General features: G+C 45.3%; 1 protein-coding gene across 3 annotated transcripts in view; it reads left to right on the top strand.

Annotated features, from left to right (window-relative positions):
• The window catches only part of LOC100660845 (cytochrome c oxidase assembly factor 1 homolog), a 76,990-nt gene extending 56,789 nt beyond the window's left edge, over nucleotides 1-20,201 (top strand). For 2 of the 3 annotated variants that reach the window (XM_064290201.1, XM_064290203.1), the window contains exons 2-6: nucleotides 9,818-9,870; nucleotides 12,163-12,262; nucleotides 14,267-14,415; nucleotides 18,635-18,711; nucleotides 19,608-20,201. In XM_064290201.1, the coding sequence (XP_064146271.1) occupies nucleotides 12,178-12,262; nucleotides 14,267-14,415; nucleotides 18,635-18,711; nucleotides 19,608-19,707 (411 nt within the window). In that variant the 5' untranslated portion in view covers nucleotides 9,818-9,870; nucleotides 12,163-12,177 and the 3' untranslated portion in view covers nucleotides 19,708-20,201. Of the gene's footprint in view, nucleotides 1-9,817; nucleotides 9,871-10,076; nucleotides 10,201-12,162; nucleotides 12,263-14,266; nucleotides 14,416-18,634; nucleotides 18,712-19,607 lie in introns of all 3 variants that reach the window. The other variant, XM_064290202.1, reaches the window with a different exon arrangement.
• Nucleotides 20,202-22,700: the final 2,499 nt, after the last annotated feature.

Below are 22,700 nucleotides of genomic sequence, written 5' to 3'. Positions count from 1 at the left end.
CATCAAGGATATTCTTAAATGTAACTGGCATTCTTTTTTTTTACTGTGAGTACGTGGCAGTGAAGAATACATTTACTTTACTTGGTGCTACCTCTTTTTGTGCTAAGGCCCCAACAGCTTATGCACAATTGCTTTTCCACTATCAGTGCATACATTAAACACAGTGAAAAAGACAAGTAACATTTTGGTATTTTTGTGAAGATAGTTTTGATATTGTATATTTCCTGAAAGGGTCTGAGAGACCCCCAGAAGTACGAGGACCATATTTTGGAAACACTGAATTAGTTATGGACCCTGGGTTGCCATCTAGGAAGCTGCTGTTTTCTTCCGGGGAAAGGTCTGTTTCTTTGTAGAAGCTCGTTCTGTTTCCTTGCATCCTGTTGAGTTAGCAGCATCCTGTTAGACTGATGCCACGAGCTTTTATTGAACCTCTCTTCTGTGTGCTAGGTATTAACCCATTGCCTTTGAGTCGATTCCAACTCATAGCGACCCTACAGGGTAGAGCACAACTGTCCTATAAGCTTTCCAAGGTTGTTATCTTTATGGAGGCAGATTGCCACATCTTTCTGCCATGGGGTGGCTGGTGGGTTGGAATCACCTACCTTTTGGTTAGTAACCGGGAGCTTAACTACTGTGCCATCAGGGCTCCTGTGGTAGATGTTCCAAAACCAAAAACAAAACCTGTTGCTATCAAGTTGATTCTGAATCACAGTGACCCCATAGGATTTCCAAGGCTATAAATCTTTACGTAAGCAGACTGCGACATATTTCTCCCGTGGAGCCACTAGTGGTTTTGAATTGCTGACCTTTCGCTTAGCAGTCAAACACTTTAACCAGTGTGCCACCAGCTAGGTATTAAGGAATCTAAAATGAAAAACCCAGTCTTAGCCTTCGAGCAGCTCGGCGTCTATCGGGAATTAGGTAACTTAACAATGACAATACAGTAAAGTAACTGTTGGTGAGAGTAAAGGTGAAAGAACAGTTGTTTGCTTCGGTGAGACAAGGAACTCTTCCAGCAGTAAAGTTAGGGTGTGAGCTGGGAATCAGAGGGTAGGTAGAGCTGCAGGCCGACGGTAGGGAAGGGCCCTCTCGGTAGAGGCAGCAGCGTGTGCCAAGACCTCTAGGTCTGAGGTACGTGCCCTGTTCTGGGACGAGCAGTCAGAGCTGCGCCATGTGAATTGGGGGTGTGGTGTACTGTGAGGAGGCTGGGCAGAAAGACCATGTAACGCAAAGGAGCATAGATTTTATTCTGTACCTAATTGGGAGCCATTGAGTAATGGGAGATCATGGGAATGCTATGTTAGGATCCCTCTAGACTAAAGAGGAATGAGGCCAAAATCAGAGGTCTTGAGAATCATCTAGTTGAGAGAGGTGCCAAGGAGCCAAATTAGGCCATTTGGGGGATGAAGAGGAGGGAAAAAACAGTCAAAAGATATTTAGGAAATGTGTTGGTTGGTTTTGCAGGGGCTTGGTTAGAATTGGTTAAGAGCATAGGATTTGAGTCAGACACTAACCAAAACCAAACCTAAACCTATTACCATCTAGTCGATTCCTACTCAGCTGGCTCAGATCTTGGCTTTGCTCCTTCCTGAAGGAATGGCTTCAGGCAGTTAACCCAGATTTCAGCTTCTTCAGCTATAAAATAGGGATAGTAATGCTTGCTTTATGGGGCTTTTAAAAAGATTTGATGAGAAGATGCGTGTAAAGCTCTTACATGCTTAGAAAATATATGGTAGCTATTTTATTGTTTTTATTAGGATGACTTCCAAGTATCTGACTTGACACCTGGGTTAGTTCCATTCACCACACTAGGGAATGCAGGAGGGAAGAGCTGGCATAGATGGTAGAAGGTGGAGGTGTTTGATAGAGGGTTGATTAAGTTGCTTTGAAGCTCGGAAGTGACACTTGGCCTGGAGACAGAGATTTGGCAATCATCATAACCCGTTGCCGTCGAGTCGTTCCAACTCATAGTGATCCTATAGGACAGAGTAGAAACACCCCATGGGGTTTCCAAGGGGCGGCTGGTGGATTCAAACTGCCGACCTTTTTGTTAGCAGCCTTAGTTCTTAACCACTGTGCCACCAGGGCTCTGTAGAAGTCCCAAACTCAGGCCATTGAATAGGATTTTCTGTGGGGAGAGGCTACATACAGTGAGGGAGGATGTTTATAGAACAGATAGAGGAGGGGAGCTTGTGATAAGCAACTGAAGGGGAGTGGTTAGAGAGGTAAACTGCAAGTGGGCAGAGTTCAGGTGAAGATAAAGGTAAAGGGTTTCAGGGAGGGTCGATTGACTTCCCGGATTCCAGTTCTAATCACTGATACTGAATTGTTTTATTTTCTTTGTCTAAAATGAAGGCTTTTAATAGAAGTACTGAAGTAAATGTTTAATAGGGTTAGCCTGACTCATATTATGAAATGGTTATGAATCAGAGGCCATGAAGCTTTTGATTCCAGAAAATACTGAATACCTTCTTCCTATAGTTTGAAATCTACAGGAGAACGGCCTTGAGATGTATTTTGTTCAGATATAAGAGACATCATGGGGCCCTGGTGGCACAGTGGTTAAGAGGTCGGCTGCTAACCACAAAAGGTTGTCAGTTCAAATCCACCAGCTCCTCCTTTTAAACTCTGTGGGGCAGTTCTACTGTGTCCTATTGGGCTGCTATGAGTCAGAATTGACTTGATGGCAATGGTTTTTTTTTTTTTTTAACCAAGATTCTATCATTTCTAAATTCTAATTGCATGGTAATTTTGAATGCTCAGTATTTTTTATTAAGGAGGTCTTAAGAATAACAGTGATAAATTCTGTGAAATCACTCGGCTACACTCTTTGTCCTTCCTTCGTCCCCAGTATTAATTTGTCAACGAGTTGTGTTAGTTCTGCTTCATATCTCAAGTATGTCCACTTCTTTCCATCTCCACTGTTACCTAGTAGTCCAAGTTAGTCCATTATTTCTCACCTGGACTACTGCAGGAGCCTCTAATTGAACTTCCTTTTTTCCTTCTTGCCCCTTCTAGAGAAGTTTTTTTTTTTTTTTTTTTTAAGTCTGACTGTCATTCCCTGATTGAAACCTTCAGTAGTTTCTCATTACACTTGGAATAAAACCAAACCTCTCTACTATACACTACAAAGGCCTGCATAATGACCTGCCCATCTCCCCACCCTCCTTTACCACATTCCATTCTCCAGCCTGCTTTCCTAGTGTGGTGCCTGGCATTTTGGATACAGCTGGCAAGTATTTGTTGAATGAATCAACAACAGCTATTAACATTTTTGGCTTCGTTTTATTCTTATTGAAAATGGCATTCAGCTGATCTGAGTTTTTCTATCTTCTGATTGAAAACCTTAAGTTTAACATGGATGGAGCTTGAAGACATTATGCCGAGTGAAATAAGTCAAATAAGAAGGATAAATATTGTTTGACCTCAATTACATGAAAAGACGAAAACAGGCAAATGTATAGAGAATGTCCTCATTTTGATTCAGCTAATTCTGCTAGTTTTCTCTGGTGCTGATGTCAGTTCTGCTATTGCGTTTTTAGTTGCCTTGAACTCTCTCCCTATTCGACCTTCTTCCTTTTCCTTCTCAGTATAGTATCTCTTCATTCCCACTGTGCCTGGCTCTTAGAGACAAGGCTTTTCTACATCCAGTTAAGTGTTCAAATCAGTGTTTTTCTACATATTACTTTTTTTCTTGGAGTAAATTGTCATTGCCAGTCCTGCTTCTGCATGATGCAAGGTTGGGTCTTGGGATCCTAGTCTCTGAATGGATGTAGAAAAAGCACTGCTGGCGGGGAAAGGGAGAGCGGCTGTGTCCAGAAGCAGTCATCACCCCAAGGGGGCTGGCTAATTGCTATGAACCCAGAAACTGAACTGAGAGTGGAGAGAGACAAAGGGCTTCGTCCTCTTCCCACATACTTCCTGGCCAGCTGTGCAAAGGTTCAGTTGGCCATGGTTGTGTTTCTCTGTCTTTCTTTATTCTCACTGTAGTGAAAGGTCTCCAAGACTTTTGTTGTTGTTCTGAGCAGGCTCTACTTGCTGTCCTTTCTTGTGTGTGTCTTTATAGGTGTTTTAAATGGAATTTGTGAAGTCATATCAGGAAGTGGTAGCCTGCTGCTCTCTTAAGCTAAATGTTGTCTTTATCTTACATTTTACTAATCTTAAAAAAAAAAAAAATGTTAATCCTTTTTGTTGGCACCTGGTTCCGCTCTCCAGGTAGTCGTGGTCTCCCTGGGGTCGTGAACAGATACTTTTGATAGAAAGAGCGTTGAACAGCCTTTAACTACTTTCTTAACTCAGTTTAACTAAGTGAGAATTTGGTTAAAAATCACTTGCGCCAGGGAGCTCGTCTCATAATTAATCTGAGTTAAGAATAAAAGGTCACCTGAAAGTTTTCCTCTAGAAGCAATCAAGTTATTCTTAGATTCCAGAACCAGCACTAGGTTAAGGAGCTGGGACTGATATTTCTATACTTAATTTAAAAAATGCTTAACTTCTCAGTCTTTTTCCTTTACCTTTTATCATATTTACTTGGATGCTTTCATCTTTTTGCTTTTTGCTATTAGCCTTTTTATCTTCCTTATCTTAAATATAGTGCATTTCATTCTTTTAAAAAGTTTGTTGTTGGCAGCCGCTGTTAAGTCAGCCCCCAACAAATGGGAACCCCATGCATAATGCAATGAAATGCTGCCCAGTCCGGCGGATTGGATCGTTATGATCCATAGGGTTTTCATTAGCTGATTTTCAGAAATAGATCACCAGGCCTTTCTTCCTAGTCTTTCTTAGCCTGGATGCTGTGCTGAAGCCTGTCCAGCATCATAGCAACACGCAAGCCTCAACTGAGAGACGGGTGGTAGCTGTGCATCAGGTGCATTGGTTATTTTTGCCATTCATACTTGTTTTCCCCTGAAATTCAAAATTTTTATTCCTATTCTTGGCATTTTTGGTTTATTTGCTCCTTTTTGCTGTTTCATTTTAATTCTTACCGCTTTAATTTTTCTTCTGTATTTTTTAAGTGTGATTTGGTTTTTTTTTTTCACCCTCTACCTGACCCATTGCAGTCAGATGTGGGGCAAGCCATGCCCTATATGTCACGCAGAGGAAAAGAAACGAAGGGGTTAGATTTCCTGGAGAGGGTCTGTCCTAGCACAGCTTGGCATTGGAGAAGAACTGGGGACAGTTGAACCTCTTCTGGGGCAGGCTGGGTGCATGGACGAGCTTCTGGTCCTGCTTCTACTCCAGCCACCGGTAATGTTCCCTTCTAGTGTATTAATAAGAGGCACCCTGATTTTAAGGAGCTCTGGTAGCACAATGGTTAAGTGCTTGGCTACCAACCAAAAGGTTGGTGGTTCAAACCCACCCAGTGGCTCTGCAGGTGAAAAGATCTAGCAATCTTCTCCTTAGCTGCATTTCTGACAGCCAAGAAAACCCTGTGGGCTGTTCTACTCTGTCACATTGGGTCACTCTGAGCCGAAAATCGAGTCGATGATACCTAACAACAACAAATATCCTGGTTTTAACCATTTAAGGTAGTGATACAGAGAAAAAATATCACTTTAATAAGTATATTCACTTATATAAATATACATAGCTCAATTTCAGAAATATTACAATATGAGAAAAATACCTCTTAAAAACTCAATTTTTGTATCTGTAGTTGGGTCCAGGTACTTTCTCAGCTGAGTTTTGGAATGATTGTCTTGTGTGAGCTCATCTCCTCATTAAACTCAGGATTTTATCTCGAGGTGTGGCACATTTCTAGTTGAGGCTCCCACCAGCTGACCTGGCCTCCTAGGGTGGTCTGCCCCTTGTCCAGTGATCTCTGGGAAGAGGTGATCTGTTCTGTTCATTGCCACAGCCTCCAAATCCCTCCAGATAATGGTGGTGGGACTTTGGGGGTGGCATGGATCGAGGAATAAACGGTTTCTGTTCTCTGACTTCCCAGGAGATCCTAAAGAGCGACCTGACCAGTCTTCAAAACTCAGGCTATCATGCTGACTTTTCCCACTGGACAGTGGTTCCCAAGTTTGGCTGCATATTAGGGTCCCCCGAGGAGGCTAAAAAATTCCAAGGCTTGGGTCCTACCCTGGAGATGCTGATTTAGTTGACTTTTGATGAGGCTTGGCTATCTGTTGGTTTTTCCAGGAGCTCTCAGGTGGTGCTGCTGTGCAGGCACGGCTGAGAACTACTGCTTACTTACACCTTTGCGAGAGCTTATCTGAACAGGCGCCCTCTGCCCTTCCCGGCACCTGCACTGCAATCGCACTGCCCGACTGCTTACCCCTCCGTGTGTCGGGTCCCGTGCACTGCCCGACTGCTTACCCCTCCGTGTGTCGGGTCCCGTGTAGCTGGAACCCTTTGGCTGGCTCTGCTCATCTCCCTGGTAATGCTCCCTGCAAACCTGCTTCTCTGTTCAAGGGGCTCAAGGGGCGGCAGGCAGGGGGCGCCTCCACACCTGTGCTAACTCTGCTGGGCAGCTCTGCCGGCGTCTATTGAACATACTGAGCTTCAGCTCTGGAAGGGGGTTCATTACTTTCAAAACCAGTTTGTAAACCGTTGGCCTTTGGGGCCTAAGTCACCCTTTTTGTATCAGAGTAGACCCTGGCCTGCACTTTGCTTCCCCTTCGTGTGGCTGATGAACCTCTTAATTTTCAAGAAGGGCTACAACCCCTTCTTCCCCTCAGTTAAAACCAAGCCAATTGCTTTTGAGTCGTCTGATGCCAACCCCATGTGTGTCCGTGTGGAACTGTGCTTCACAGGGCTTTCAATGGCTGCGATCTTTTGGAAGTAGATCGCCAGGCCTTTCTTTCAAGGTGCCTCTGGGTGGACTATAACCTCCAACCTTTCTGTTAGCAGAAGAGCAGGTTAAGTTTGCATCACCCAGGGACTGCATTTCTCTTGTTTAACTGAAAGCAACTAAATTGGCCCTTAATTGGCTACGTAGTAGACTAATTTAACTTGAGTTCCTTATAAAGAATTTCATGTCAAATTTAAAAATTTTCAAATTTTATCAAATACTCAGTTCTAAGATGCAACTTTCCTAGAGGTAACCTAGAACCTATTTTTCTACAGTGCTTTTTTTTTTATTTTTGCCAGGCTCCTATTTAGCACTCTCTTCAAAGACAGCTGATGGGACAGGTAAACTGAATCCTGTTTAAAAAAAAGGGTGGGGCCTGAAGCCCCCCCCCCCAGCTTTAACATGAGGGAGGGTTTGGTCCTCACTCCCTTCTCTCTCTGTTGAATCAAGGCAGAGCCTCAGAGAGCTTCAGACTGAGTCCTCACTGTCTTGGCTGTTTGTAAAATTATGTTTATGTTGTATCTTGAACTGTGACAGTGGCTTGCATTATGGAATGTTATTTAAAAAAAAGTAGTCATTTGAAAGCTTGAACTTTTTAATTCTAAGGATGTTGTTTGCAACAGCAGCCACTTCGTCAGAGAATCCCGTTTTGCGGAGGTGTGGGAGAAGTGTCTCTCAGGCTTCACATAACATTAGGAACTTCTGTCTTCCTCCTTAGCTGCTGGTTTGCTTTTCCCATCACTGGACCTCTTAACCGGCCAGGCTTCCTGTCCTGCTGCACAGATAGGAATCTCAGCATCAAATATGCAGCCGCCCCTAGGAACTGTCAAATGTGTTATTGTGTGTGTAATTTTGGGCACACACTTTACCCCACTTTTATTTCTTTTTTTAAAATTATTTTCCATTTATCCTCATTGTTTCATCATTGATTTTCTTCTATAATATGTACCTGTGTTAGCCTCATTATCCTTTGTAGAATGAACTGATATACAAATTAGTAACTCAGTGAGAAGTATCCAAAATATTTTAAGATACCCATCCTTTCTATTCGCTCTTACTACCTCTGTCTTAGCTCTTGGCTCTGCTTGCCTGTTGCAGAAGGCTTTTGGCCGGTCTTGCTCCGTTGCCTCTCCTCCCCGGCCTGCCCACTTCCCTCCCCAGAGATCTTTCTGTAGCCCCCACCTGCAGAGGAGGGTCCCACAACTCAGGCTAGAGGGCCTTTCTTAGCAGCTGTCAGCCTACCCCCATTTCCTGTGCTCCTTTCCTGTACCTCACGCTTAGGTACTGCGGCTTTCTGACCCCTCAGCCTGTGCTTGTCATTTCCACTCCTTCACCTCTCTCGGCTGAGGAGAAACTTCCTCTGTGAAACCTTTGCTGGTCCCCCCTGCTTCCTGACAGGGCCGACCACTTCCTGGGTGTCACTTCCCCTGCTGGTGTACATCTCTGTGCTTGTACTAACCAGGCTGCTGCTCACCCATAAGGCACCTTTGTGCAGATTAGAAAAAGGCACCCACTGCTTCCTCAGGACACTTTACAGTACTTCAACTTTGGAAGACCATCTTCAGAACTCTATAAATCTGTGGGGTCTGCAATGTGAATGGCACCTTTCCAGGCTTGTGCAGTGCAGGGCTGAGAGGGATACCTTTATATCTTGATATTATCTTTATATTCTTATTGCCTGACCAGAGTAGACCCTCAGTAACCATTTGCCAAACCAAACAAGGAGTGAAAGTACATATACGTGCCACACTCTTATCTGGAAAAATAGTGGGAAAGGTTTTCCTGTCAGGCCCTCTTGTACTGTGCAATATGAATGTATTTTAATTCAGCAACACCTATCCCCCCACCCCCCACATTTCAATATTTCTGAAATCAGTAGCTGTCTTAAAGTTGGTGTACATGTGGTTGACAGCACAGACCTTGTAGCCAGACTATCTGGGTTTGAATCCCAGCTCTGTCATTTACTAGTTTTGTGACTCTGGTCATGTTACTTAACTTCTCTGTTTCTCACTGACTCATATATAGGATGGGGGTGATAATAGTTCTTCTCTCATGGGGTTGTTGTGAGATGTAAGTGAATTAGAATATGTACTGTGCTTAGACTAGTACCAGGAACATAGTAAGAGATGTAAGTGTTAGCTATTCTTAACAGTATCATTAAAGTCCAGGTATTTATACAGTTAATGGAGAGCAATGGTGGTTCAGTGGTAGAATTCTTGCCTTCCATGTGGGAGACCCAGGTTCAATTCCCGGCCAACGCATCTTATGCACAGCCATCACCTGTCCGTCAGTGAAGACTTGCATGTTGCTGTAACGCGGAACAGGTCTCAGTAGAGCTTCCAGACTAAGATGGATTAAGAAGAAAGGCTTGGCAATCTACTTCTGGAAATCAACCAGCGAAAACCCGATGGATCACAGTGGTCCAACCTGCAAGGATCAGGGCAATGGTGCAAGACTAGACAGCGTTTCATTCTGTTGTGCATGATGTCACCGTGAGTCAGGGCCCACTCCATAGCAGCTAACAACAGCAACATACATTTAATATACTAGCGTTCCTCGTTAACCCTGAAAAGCTGTTCTTAATCCATGGTGTAGAGTTTACATTGTTAGCGCCTTGGGCTCAGGGAAGTGTGTTTTGGAGGAATGTGTCTGTGGGTTTGGCCTTTTCTCCTGCCGATCAGCACCTTGTGTGTCTGTGTGTGTGTGTGTTTCTGTGGCCAGCTCTGCAGCCGTGTGCCCCTTCCCCGCCCACACCATTTTTCTGGTTCCTGAAACAAAAGGTGCACAGTACACAGACAGGAAACCAACAGGCTGTTTTTTCCTTCTCCTAATTTGACAAAAGAGAAAGGGGAAAATCCAGGGGCCCTTTACAGACCAGGCTTGTTTTAGAGTTTAGACTTGACTTCTTGTTCATGCTCTAAAGCTTGGAGGGTAATAAATGTTGGCTGTATAAAAACTAGAAGGCGGAGAGGATTGTGTTTTTAGAATGATTCTAATGTGAAGTCTTTGTCTAAATTGCAGGATCACTTTCTTTTGATGATTTTCGAGAGAGCCGTGCTACCACGTTGCAAAAGGTAATGAGTGTCCTGGGGCCAAAGTCCCCACATACCTGCCAGGGTCTCCTCAGGTGAGACAGATGAAAGTCACTCCCTGAATAGTTGTGGGTTTCTCCTGGTCTTTCGGGTTTGCCTGTGGCTGTACCTTCACACGAGGGATGGGATGGGTATTTTCTGCATTGTTTCCAGGACATTTTTCCCCTTGTGTCTCACCCTGGCTTTAGAAGCTGTAATGTTGTGGGAAGCTCTGCAAAACTCCAGCCGTCTACCCCACCCTGTTGAGCTCGCCTGCAAATTAAGCAAGATCTGACTAATGCATTCTTTGGTGATGCTCTGACCATTTTCATTGTGAGAATTAAATGGCTTTTCCCAGATCACACTACTGTAATTGACTTTAGACTCAGCTTTGACAAATATCCTTACGTGCTGTACAGGACCAACTGAAACTCTCACGGCGGGTGCTGTGTATTTGTTTGGGATTTCAATAGCCTTTTCTTAGTTGGATAAAACAGTGTATAAGTAAATAATAAAAAGATGATATAAAACTTCACCATCCTTAATTTATTAAGTTGTTTATGTAAGTCCTTCATATACTTACTTGAACCTGGATTATATGTAATTTCAGTATAACCCATCAAATTAGTCCCATCCACACTAAATCAAACCCATTGCCATCCAGTGGATTCCGACTGGTGGAGACCACATGTGCCTCAGAGCAGACCTGCACAAGTGTCTTCTATGGCTATTATAATCGTAAGGAAGTAGATCCCTAGGCCTTTCTTCTGCGGTGCCACTGGGTGGATTTGAACTGCCAACATTTCGGTAGAATGTAAACCATTTGCACCACACAGGGACCTTAGCCCCATCCAACAGTGTGTGTAATTATCAGTTCCCAAAAAGAATATCCACATAAGGAACTTTCTCCATGGCTCTTCAGTGAATTCGTTTATCTTCAGGGTTTCAGAAATGATAGACAGCTGCTAGAAGGCAGAGAAGGAGATGGGAGAGTGGGGTTGCCTGACCTCCCAGATCCAGCCAGTTCTTTCGGACTCCAGTGACTGACCGTTTCAGGTTACTTCAAAGGCCGTGCTTTTTAAAGAAGCAAAATTAAAATCTAAGGTTGGTTCGTCAAGTGGGAACACAAACACTTACGAGGTCATCTTTTCCTTTATCTAAACTTAGAATTTCCATCTCTGTCCAAAATCTTACTTCTTTTTGGAGAAACATCAGCAAAGGCAGAGAAAGAGGAATTTACCTAAATTTCACCCGATGCAGCTTGGGTGGTCAAAGCAAACTGGAGCCCACAGAGAAAGTTTGACTCACAACTCTATTTTGTTAGGCCTTTTTTTTTTTTTTAAATTGGTTGTCAACATTTGGAATTTGGGTCATTTCACATAATAGTCCTGATTTCTGGCATGTCTGGGGAAATTGGAAGATCTACCAAGACTTGGCCTGTGTGGCCACAGTTAGCCATAACTGGCTTGGTGCTGCCCCCCTGGCGAGGGCATGTGTCCTTCACTTTGCAGCCTTGCTTCTCTCATTTACATGACTCATCTGGCCCCTGTAGACATTGGAATCGTGGCCCCTGTTGTGAGCTGGTGACCTACCTCTCTGTTTTATGGCTGGATATCTGACAGCTTTCCAGAATGGTCCAGGCCGGTATGAGTAGGGGCTATGTGGCCACAAGGAAGGAGGATATTGGCTCCATCAAGGCACATGTGCTCCTTCAGCCTCACCCAGGCCTTGAGGGGATGGGAGTTAACGGCAAGGGTGGGTACAGTGCCCTGTGTTTGCTGAGCTGGCTTCCCTCCATCTGTTCATTCAGCCTGAAAGTCATAACCAAGGTTCCCCATCCAGGAGGTGGGGCGTCTTTCAAAATATGAAAGAAAGCAGCCAGTGACAGCCCCAGTCCATTTGTAGGCTTACAAGACAAGCTGTTGCCACAAAAGGATAAGCTTCCTGTTTACCAGCCGGCCTGAGACAAAGTAGTTAGGCTTCCTGGCTGCGCAGGACTTGGCACACAGGCTGGGTTCTGTCTGTCAGGGTGGCAGGCTGAATACTTGCACTGTGCTCCAGGCTGGATGGTGGCAGGGCCCCCGAGGCCTGAGCTGGACACGGGCCACCCCGGGAGGGCTTTCTGGCTCTGGCTCCCCAACTAGCCCTGACTTTACCAAAGCAAGCCAGAGAGGACGGCCTTGCCTCCTTATTGGCTTCCTCCTTCGCTGTCCTTTCCTGTGAGGCCCAGTTCAGGCAAGGCCCTTGGCACAAACCTGAATCTTTCAATAAATTCACATCTTTTCTTTTTCTAAGTTTCCAGAAAGCAGGATGTCAAAGCCCCTGGGAAAACTGTTTCTTTACACTGGCGTGTTTACTAGTGGAACCTGCACCCTCATGTATTATCTTATACAAAGTAAGTACCTCCAGCGAACTAGACCACCTGAGGCCTGGTGTCCTCCCCTCCCCTGCTCCTGCTCCTCAGTCAGGGGAAATGCTTCGGATGCTTTCAGCAGATTAGAGGTGGAGAACGCTGGTGACACGTTTCTTGTCTTTTCTGCAGCCATTGCTCCATTCCCTTTGCCACTGTCTCCTCCTTAGCCTGTAACCCCAGTTTTTCCAGGAGCCACAAGTGCCAGTAAAAAGAAGCAAGACTCATTTGCATAAGAAAACTTGCGAAGCAAGCTGGGGCTTTCACTCCAGTGCACATGTAGGGGATCCGTGAAGATTTCTGAGATTTTCTAAAGAGAGAACAGGGGGAAGGGGATACCAGATGGTTCACAGGTGGGGAAAACTTTGGCTCTTTCTCAAGTGTCGTCAGCCTTTTTGCCCTGCCATTCTCTGCTGTTGATTTACTGGAGGAGGGGACCTTGAGCGAGGGACTCTGGCGAAAGGAGAAAGTAAGCAAGCAGAGCACGATGCAGCAAAATCCTGACAGATGTCACCTCCAGCCCCACTGTGCCCAGTCCATTCGTAGGCTGGATTTGAATTTGTAAAGGCAGGCTGCAGTGATTGTCACAGCTGAGACATTTTAAGGTCATTTCAATGCTACTGGTGGCAAAGCCACAGCCATTTTTTCTAGACTGACTTTGTTTGCTTCTCTTTTATGCCTGCGCAGCTTGACTCCTCACTTCTCCCCAGAACGTAAGTGGGTGTCATCAGTGGACAGGCAGGCAGGCCACATGTTCTCTCCACCTGTGCAGCCCCTTCCTTCAGAGTAGGCCAGAGTTCCCTGGATCTGGAGGTGGCTGGGGAGGAGCCTTCCCAGGGATGATTCACACTGGATAGCTCAGCCTTCCATCCCCTCTGCCAAAGGGACACAAACAGCAATAGCCATATTTAGGGGTTGGGGGTCAGCCCTCTGGTCTGACAGCCTTGCCCCATAGGAGGCTGGCATTGCCAGCAGAGGCCACGAGCTGGATGGTTGGGATCGTGGGCTCTGCAGCCATCTCCCTGGGCTGAATCCCAGCTCTGCCACAAGGGTAATAACAGTGCCTACGTGTGAGGTTGTTGTGAGAATATTCAGGACATTGCCTAGCCATGGAGATCACTCAGTAAAGATGAGCTTTCCCCTGTCTCCCCTCCTGTCCCCCTGTCCTATTGTGGCAGGCATCCTGCTCACCTTGGCAGCCTTCCCCCAGACCCTCTCCCACAAAGCAGCACAGACCGTTTTCCCTTCTGTTACTGTGATCCACTGATTCCAGGGAAGAACCGTCTATTGCCAACCTTAAAACCTTATTTCGAGAGCCTAGCTTTGCTCTCTCCCTCCGGCAGCTTCTCTGTACCTACAGCTTCAGGGAAGCGTCTTCTGGAGTCCCTGCAGCCTTTGGGCTAAGATGGGAGCTTGGTATTGAGAGCAGTTCATAAACTTTCTCTGCATGAAATGCTTGCTTCTGTAAACTTGACGGATGAGTGTTTTCCTGTCCTATTTCTTAGCCCAAGCATTTTGTTGATGTTGTGGGGTGTCCGCTTTGTGCTGGCCTATCAGGCCCCTCGTTGTAGTGGATGAGCACTGGTTAGAAGTGAGGAGTCCTGGTTTCTGGTCCCAGCCCTGCCTCTGACCAGCTCTCACTTGAGTGAGGCCTGGAATCCCAGGATTTTAAAACTGGAGGGAAACTTAGAGGAGATCTGGTCAAACCCTTTAGTTAGTAGATGAAGAAATTGAAACATAGAAAAGTTAAGTGCCTTGCCCAAGGTCATACCACATCCCTGCAGGTGCTGCCCCTCTGTGCCTTGGTTTTGGAGTATGCAAAGTAGACAGTTTAGAGTAGATGGTCCTGAGTTATTCTTCCATCCATTAATTTCAGAAGTTTGTTTCTACCTTGTGCATGAATTGTATTATTTAACTTTCTACAGAGACTCTACCTGACCAAGTTCAATGAGCAAAACAAAACAAATAACAACTGTCTTTCCCATTTAGAAATGTTTTCCAAGGCTTTGTATTACCAGTTGGCATTGGAGCACCTGTATAGTCATCCCGAGTCACTGGAAGCTCTGGGCCCTCCTGTCAACATTCACTATCTCCACCTCACCGACAGGTTCAACTTCGTCGACATTACTGAAGCCCAGGTATGTTCTCTCCCTGTGAGCTGTAGGCTTAGTGCTCCCTGAAGGAGAGATGGGGGCTGCCCTAAGCTGGAAAGAGTCTTAGAGGAGGCTGGAGTTAAGGATTTGGGATGGGAAAATCCCCTGAGATTTGACACTTAAAAAAAAAAAAAAAAAGTTATGGATTTATTTATCTTCATATATCTTTCCTACTTTGTGAGGACTTGATGTGTTAGGAAATCTAGGGTGTGTGTGCTCAGGTCGCCATCTTGAAGTGAAGGCAGCAGAGAAGTATCCCATGAGGCCTTGCCACCGCTTCTGCTTTGGGCTTGCAATACATTTACAGCCACCAGCCCTCGTCTAGCTGCAACCCACTCTTGACAGTTTGGTATTTCCAGGGGTTGTACATTGCTTCCACGGAATGTTTTTCCTTTCCTTGAACTATATTTTATCTTCTTGTAATAGTTCAACATGATAAAATGCATTTGTTCTTCTGTTTAGCACATATGTTTGGGGCATATGCCGGGTTCAAGGACTGATTCTAAGCCATGTGGGGGATACAGAGCTGCAGAAGGCTTTCAGGGAGTTTCTAGTTGAAAACTCCAGAATCAGGGTGAAGCAAGTGCTGTCATGAAGGCCTGGAGGGCACGGTTAGCGGACTGGGAGATGGTTGTAAAGACTTAGGGAGGTGGTTCAGGTATTTCAGGCTGCGGTGCAGCATGAAGGTGCGTAGCTGAGTGTCCCCTGTCCGTGTGACCTCGCCATGGAAGCATAGGTCAGGGAGGGAGGGTGCGGACATGTGGGAGGGGCTGGGGGGCTAGGGGGCCATCAGCGTCATCATGTAATGTGTACACACTTGATTCTGTGACCAGGAGGAGCCCCTGAAGTATTTCGAGGAGAAGAGTGGTATGATCTGACCTAGTTTCCCTTTATTTTGTTTAGTGGAAATAGTTGTAATGGGTTTTTTTTTTTTTTAATTTCTGACTACAAAAGCAGTGCTCAGGTATCTGATTGGTGTATTTGATCTGGTCTGGAAGGAAAATGACTTCGAGTGGCTGGAGGTGCACAGGGACTGGGTGCAGGGAGCTGCCCTAGGAGAGGGATGTGGCCGCACAGGGGTGCAGTGTGCTGTGGCCTGGGGGAACCAGAGCTGGGTGCCAGGCCTTGGTGGAGGCCCATGACATACTTGGTAACAGCTGCATATAGGAGGGTGGTCAAAGGTGATCCTCCAGCATTTAGTGTGGGCAAGTGGAAGGATGGCAGGGCCCTTAGATGAGAGTGGGAACCCAGGAGGAGCAGAGGGAGGGCTGTGGACACATGTGGAGTGCCCACTCTGCCAGATGGCTTCACACGCATGGTCATCCCATCCCCTCACGTGGGGCCCTATAGCTTCTCTGTGCTTCCCCTGTGCAGCACTTACTGCTCTGGCCACCTGGCTGGATCCCCGTGAGCCAGGGACTGGGTCTGGCTGTTTACTATTGTCTCTCAGCACAGAGCCCAGGGCCTGGCTACAGTGCTCAGTAAGTGTTTGCTGTAGGACCTGCAGCTGAGGCACATCATTTCTGTGACCCAGAGACTTGATGACCTGATAAGTGAGGAGTGAAGCTGTGGAGGTTTTGGTGGGGCAGTGCTTGTGGGCAGGTCCAGCTTTCTCTGACCTAAATTCTACCAAACTCTGGCAGGTACTGAGAGGGTCTTCTTCCCGGGCTGTCCCGCAGCGCCAAGCCCCCTCAGCTGCACTCTGACTGGGTGGGCTGTGGTGCTGGGTCTACACCTCTGCCATGGCCAAATGCATGATTCCACAGGGACAGGAGTTCAAAGTCCAGCTCGCCCTGAGCCACTTTTGCTCTTCCAGTGTGTAGGTATTCTTAGCATTCCCTCAGGCTCTCCTTCACTTCTTTTACAAGCAATTGTTTATGAGTACACTGGCCTATATGTACCATCTTATCCCAAATTTCTTATCTGTAGCTCCCTTACTTTGCCCAGTGGAGCTCTGGTGGTGCAGTGGTTAAGCATTCAGCTGCTAACCGAAAGGTTGGCAGTTCAAAACCTTGGAAACCCTGTGAGGCAGTTCTATTCTGTCCTATAGTGTCATTATGAGGCGGAATCAACTCCAAGGCAACGGGCTTGGTGTTTTTTGGTTTTGCTTTGCCCAGAGGTGTGAAGTCTCCATCATTCATGAGGACGTTGCTATATAAAAGCATTTTTACTGTTTTTTTTTTGTGTATATGTGTGTGTGTGTATGAAATCATCACTAACTACCAACACTTTGGTTTACTAGACACGCCTGCTTTGCTGTTTAACGAGGTCCTGCCAGTGAAGAAACCAGCCTGTGTGCCGTCCCCCTCATAAGTACAACTGCCACAGTGCACACATACATTGATCCCTTGGTGTTTACTGTTCTTTCAAATCCTACTTCCTGCCCCTGGGTGGCACAGTTAAATGCCAGAGAATTCTAGAAAACACAAATGTGTATATATACCAAAGTAGTTCTCTCACGTGTGGCCATGTGAAGTGGGTGGGATATGCCCAGTCCCTGCATGCACCTTTGGACATTACCAGGCACAGGAAAGCAGCTGGGAGGTGCCTAGTAATGAGCTTCCTTGTTAGCACGTCGTGCTCCTTCACAAGCCGCGTACCTTTTTTAGTTATCGCTGAAAAATCAAAAACATGGCACTGCATATTTTTTCTCAATAGGAGCGCTAACAACCCCCCAGCAGCTCCTGTGGAGGCTCTCCAGCTGGCTCAGTGGGCCTGGGGTGTTCCAGCATCTAGGGCTCCCCTCCGTGTGGTGTGAGCCCAGGCAGTGAGTATGCTGGTGTAGAGCAAGCTGAGCTCTCCAACAGGCTTCCCAAATGCACCTTCACTCTTACAGAGCAAATTAGTTTCCCATTCCATAGTTTGTACATAAAGTATCTCATGACCTTGGTTTCATTCCCCGCAATGTGTCAGCACTCTCCCCATTTCCTCCCTGGGTTCCGCATTTTCTTTCTCACTGATTTTCTACCCCTTTCTGCCTTCTCATCTTTGCTTTTGGGCAGATAATGCCTTTTTGATCTTGTATAATTGATTGTTCTAGAGAGTACATTCCTCTTGCATGTTAATGCATATCTTATGTGCTTGATTATTGTTTGGCTGGGAGATGGTGTCTGGAAATGGCTTCATTTCCAGGTTAGAAGAATGTCTTAGGGTCATAGTCTTGAGGGTTCCTCCAGTCTCTGTCAGACCAGTAAGTCTGGTCTTTCTTGTGAATTTAAATTTATGTTCTACAATTTTCTCCTATTCTGTCCAGGACCCTCTGTTGTGATCCCAGTCAGAGCAGTTGGTAGTGGTAGCTGGGTTCCATCTAGTTCTCCTGGTTTCAGAGTCATGGAGGCTGTGGTTCATGTGGTGCATTAGTCCCTTGGGCTAATTGTTCCCTTGAGTCTTTGTTTTTCTTCACTCTCCTTTGCTCCAGATGGAAAGAGACCAATAGTTGTATTGTAGATAGCAGCTTGGATGTTTTTAAGATCCCAGACGCTACTCACCAAAGTAGGGTGCAGAGCATTGTCTTTATGTACTATGTTGTGCCCTTCCCAGATTTCCCCTACCACATCCCCTAGCTCTACCAGAGGCAATCACTTCTCTGATTCTTTTTTCCAGCATAGTTGAGCCTGTTCTAGAAATCAACATAAGTGGAATCATATATTATATACTCTCTTTTGTGTAAAGCCCTTTCACTCAGCATGTTTTTGAAATTCATTCATATTGTTGCATCTGTTAGGAGTTTGTTCTTTTTGAACAGTGGGTTTTTGAATAGTAGTTATAAATACCCAGGACATTGGGTTTGGCACATAAACCAAAACACAAAAACAAACCCAGTGTCGATTCTGACTCATAGCGACCTTATAGGACAGAGTAGAACTGCCCCACAGAGTTTCCAAGGAGCACCTGGTGGATTTGAACTGCCGACCCTTTGGTTAGCAGCCATAACACTTAACCACTATGCCACCAGGGTTTCCTTGGCACATGAAGTCTCTGCCAACTAGGAGACTGGCCACTGACCACACCAAACAATCCAGAGAGGGCCAGGACATTGAGGAGCCAGGTGGAAACTCAGGTGAATTCTCCAGCTGGGCTACTGGAAAACAACCAGATTCTGTGGATAATCACTGGATTTTACAGGACTTGTTCTAGAAGGCATCATTTTGTCGTAACCATATATCCAAGTACATCTCTCCTGTCTGCTTGTTTATGTCCCCAGTTGAAGATTCCTGTCTCTGGGTCCAAGGCCAAGGGCTACCTCTACGTCTTCTCGTCCAGGGATGCCCCCTTTAAGAGGTATACATGGGGAAAGTGGGTGGGGGAACCAAGGAAAACCTTTGGATGGAAGCAGTGCTGACGCCATTTTAACTTGTAATTAAATGATTGTGTAATAATAATTAGCTTTTCAGAACTTGAAACTGAAAGCTTCACAGTCTGGGCAGCAAGCCAGTGCTCTGGCTCTTGGCTCAACCCCGATATTTTACCCAGTGCAGTCTACTGGGTTGCCCTCTCCTGTGCTGCTGAGTTTGACAAACTTCCCAGTTATAGTCGCAGTCTATGACGGCTTGATGCTGTGTTACAGCTTCTGACTCTACTGCCTCAATCGTTACAAGTGAATAAAGGCCTGGGTTCCTGTTCCAGAATTATTCATCACATTCTTTACATAAGCTCTCCACCCTGTTAATTGGCTTTTCTTGTCTGGTTGCCAATAGCTACATCCACTCTCTTCCCCCACGGGAAACCTCTCTCAGAGATGTTTGCTCTCCAGCCGGGATATGTTTTAATTCCCGAGGACAAAAGGATTGGGTGGCCCTTCAGCAGCCCCCACCCAGCTCACCCCAGGCTCATGGAGCCCCAGCCGGGAATTAGTGTAGGAGCTGGCTGTGTTCCAGGCCAGGAACTGAAGGTTGGTGTGGATTAGGAAATGGGAAATGAGCGGCTCCTTCTCCTTCTGGAGTCTCTTTCCATTTGCCCATTGGTCATTCTTCCTTAAATGTGCCTTGCCATTAATATTGGTTAAATAAGAGTTCATAAAATGGTATTGAAACAGTGCATTAACAGCACTACGAGAACATGTTTCAAAACCCTTAAGATATTCCTCCAAACAACTGCTTTTATTCCCTTCTTTTGGCCATATCTTTTGCCCGCCGAGTGTTCCGTTGATTGGCAACTGTGCTTTTGCTTTCTATCAGCTGGAACCTTCAGGAGGTCTTCTTAGAGCTCAAAGGAGGTCAGCAGATTCCCATGTTCAAGTCCAGCAAGGAGAACGGTGGTGACGCAAAGAAGGAGTAAAGGTGATCAGAAAGAGCCGGCTTTCTTGAAGCCTGGCCTGCCTTCCTCTCCAGCGTGCATCCTACAGCGGTGACGGGCAACAGCCCACTCTGGAAGCAAACCCTGCCTCGAGCCTCTTTCCAGCCACCAGTGGGATGATCAAATGAGCCTGCTTGTGCTAATGGTACTGTAATTATCACTTGACCACAAGGAACACTATTGTGGTTTTTTGTGTAATCAGAAAGAAATCTTTACTATAAGTTTATACCAAAAACCAAACCCATTGCCATCGAGTTGATTCCTATTCATAGCAACCCTATAGGACAGAGTAGAACCATCCCGTAGAGTTTCCAGGGAGCTCCTGGTGGATTTGAACTGCCGAGATTTTGGTTAGCAGCCATAGTTCTTAACCACCATACGTAAGTTTATAAGATAATTTATTTAAAAGTGCTCTGTATAAAAGCAAAGCACAGGATAGAGGTGAGGACATTTAATAAAATGTTTTTTGGTTTTTACTGGTTGTCTTCTCTTTATTTTCTTTGCCTCTCCCCACCCCATCCCATAATTTCCAGCCCGAAGAATAAAAAGACTTAGGCTTACTGCTCTGAAGAAGTTTTTTTAATTGTGGATAGTAGAATACTAAGAAGGACCAGGCATTTTTGTTTCAGTTGCTTTATTCTGAATTCACATTGTTAATAGCTTGTGGGCATTCTCAATCACTTTGGAATATTTTGTTTGCTTCTGTGTTTCTGTTTTCTTAACCTCTGTTTCAGTTGCCAGCTGTCTGCCTGAGTGAAGATTTGCAAAAGAGTTGCTTTTATTTCAAACATTTTGAAAGCTAAAAAATGTGTATGTATACATGAATCTTACGAAAGTTAGTTTACAGCTACTGGGTTCTTATCTCTCTGCTGACCAGTTTAGCCACCTATTAGAAAACTATCCCCTTGGGTTTTATTACTCTTGTAAGGGAACTCGTTTAGAAAGCAAAAGACCTTCCCTCTAAGCACTGGAGGCTGCAAAACAGAAATTTAGTATCTTTGCTTTTAAAAGGCCAATTTAGCCCTCTCTCAGTGTTATTAGGCTTAGTGCACTCCTAATTGCCTACCATAAAGGACATTCATGAGCTGCTTTCCTACGTTCTTAATATTCATTAGAGAGAAGCCTCCCAGAAACATAAGCTTCAACACGCAGGTAGAGTACAAGGCCTTTAATCGTTGGAAGTTATTCTGTTCTGGAGTTTGTGTCTTTAAAAATGTGTTTATTTTTATCCTTTGAAGATATTACACAGTGAAAAGTAAGTCTCTTTCCCTGAAGGCACTTTGCTAGCTAGTGTGTTTATTAATAAATATAAACAATCTTTTCCAATAAATGGGAGAGCCCTGTACACGATTTTATGCTACTTTATCTTTCACAAGCAGATACTCTTGTATTGTGTGTGTGTGGATTTATGCGTGCTTCACATCAGACTGTCTGCTATAACTTTGACCTCCTTTAAGTGTTGGCTAGTATTTTCTTGCTATGGCCAAATCCTAGAAAACCAGGGCCTAGATGGGCCACCTGTTCTGAAGTAAAAGCAAATGACAGTTTTTGTTCGTGTAGGGTTTGAGTTAAAGAAGAGATTTTTCAAACCCACTTGACAGGAAATAGTATTATGTAGTAAAAAGCTCCTTGGTTTCTGTCAGAAAGCTACCATCTTGGGTACTTTTTTTAATTAGGTTTACTTCTGTATTTTCTAGTTAATGCCCTCTTGGCTGATTCAGAGTAGGTGGAGCCTGGTCATTGCAGTAGACGTTTTCTCTCCTTTTCTTTCAGCATAGCAATGATGTGTATTTGCAGCCCACTACTTCCGGTATACTCAATCATCACCATGACTCAGCCATTCATTGCTTCCCACTAACTACCTCGAAGGTGTCTTGGAGAGTGCGTGTAATCATCAGAGGAAAAGGTTACTTTCCCATGGTCAGAGTTTGAGCAAGTGCCCCTCGCACACCCCATCATAGACACAGGAGAGCCCAGAGATTGGAGAAAGGGCTACACTAGAATTGTGAGAATTGTAGAATTGTCAAGATGGCAGAAGAGAGACCAGAAATCCCAGCTACAAGTGGTGGTATGACTCCCATGTGTCATCACTGTACAGAGTGCCATAGGATCCCACCCATAAGTTGCTTACCAGCTAGTAAGGTGGGTGAGTGGGCTGGGACTGGGGGGGTTACAGAGGATTAGAATACTGTGCCAAAAGGCTCTTAAGCAATGGTGCTACAAGGATGCAGGGGAGAGAGATACCAGGTGAAGAGGAGTCCAAATGAGGCTACTTGGGGGAGTGTTGTTCCGATGGACCTTGAAGTCTAAGATTGTGACAAGCAGATGAGATGGAGAATGTCTTGCAAGAGGGAAGAACAACCTGAACAAAGACTCCAGAGGGCCACACATGAACTATGCCCAAGAAACAACAGTCACTTTTGCCAGTGTATAGGTTAGATGAAGATCTAGTAAAGAACGTCCCAGAAAGGTAGATTGGCCGTAGCGTGAGTGACAACGTTAAGATTTTGTACTAATTTTGCATACAGCTGGTAGCCATCAAAGATTTTGGCGTGACTATATACTTCTGTTAACAAAGGCTTCAAAGACTGTGCTGAATATGTACTGACAAGGCCTATGTGACTTACATAAATCACAAATTATACTGTCATTTGTTCCATTTTTCTGCCTCTCCCTACCTCTCTTCCTTCCAACCACCCCTGCCCCCAGTCCAGGGGCCTATTAAGGTCATGTTACTCCCAGCTTTGGTAAAGCTGTGTGCAGCAAAGCTGAAGCTGAAATAAACTGCATGTACATGAAACAGCCAGAACTTGATGCATTGGGGCCCCAGCCCTTTGGCACAGTGGGAAGATCAGGGAACTGCTCAGTAGGTAGCAGCTCTGATGTTTTCTGAAGGCAAGCAGCCTTGGAAGCAGCCAAAGGCCACTTGAGTATTTAGTGTTTTCGATTTGTCCATAGGAAAAATATGAATAAAT

Source organism: Loxodonta africana, chromosome 8, assembly GCF_030014295.1.
Source record: "Loxodonta africana isolate mLoxAfr1 chromosome 8, mLoxAfr1.hap2, whole genome shotgun sequence".
NCBI lineage: Eukaryota > Metazoa > Chordata > Mammalia > Proboscidea > Elephantidae > Loxodonta > Loxodonta africana.
The sequence above is the reverse complement of the archived record's forward strand: the minus strand, read 5'-3'. Positions and strand labels throughout refer to the sequence as shown.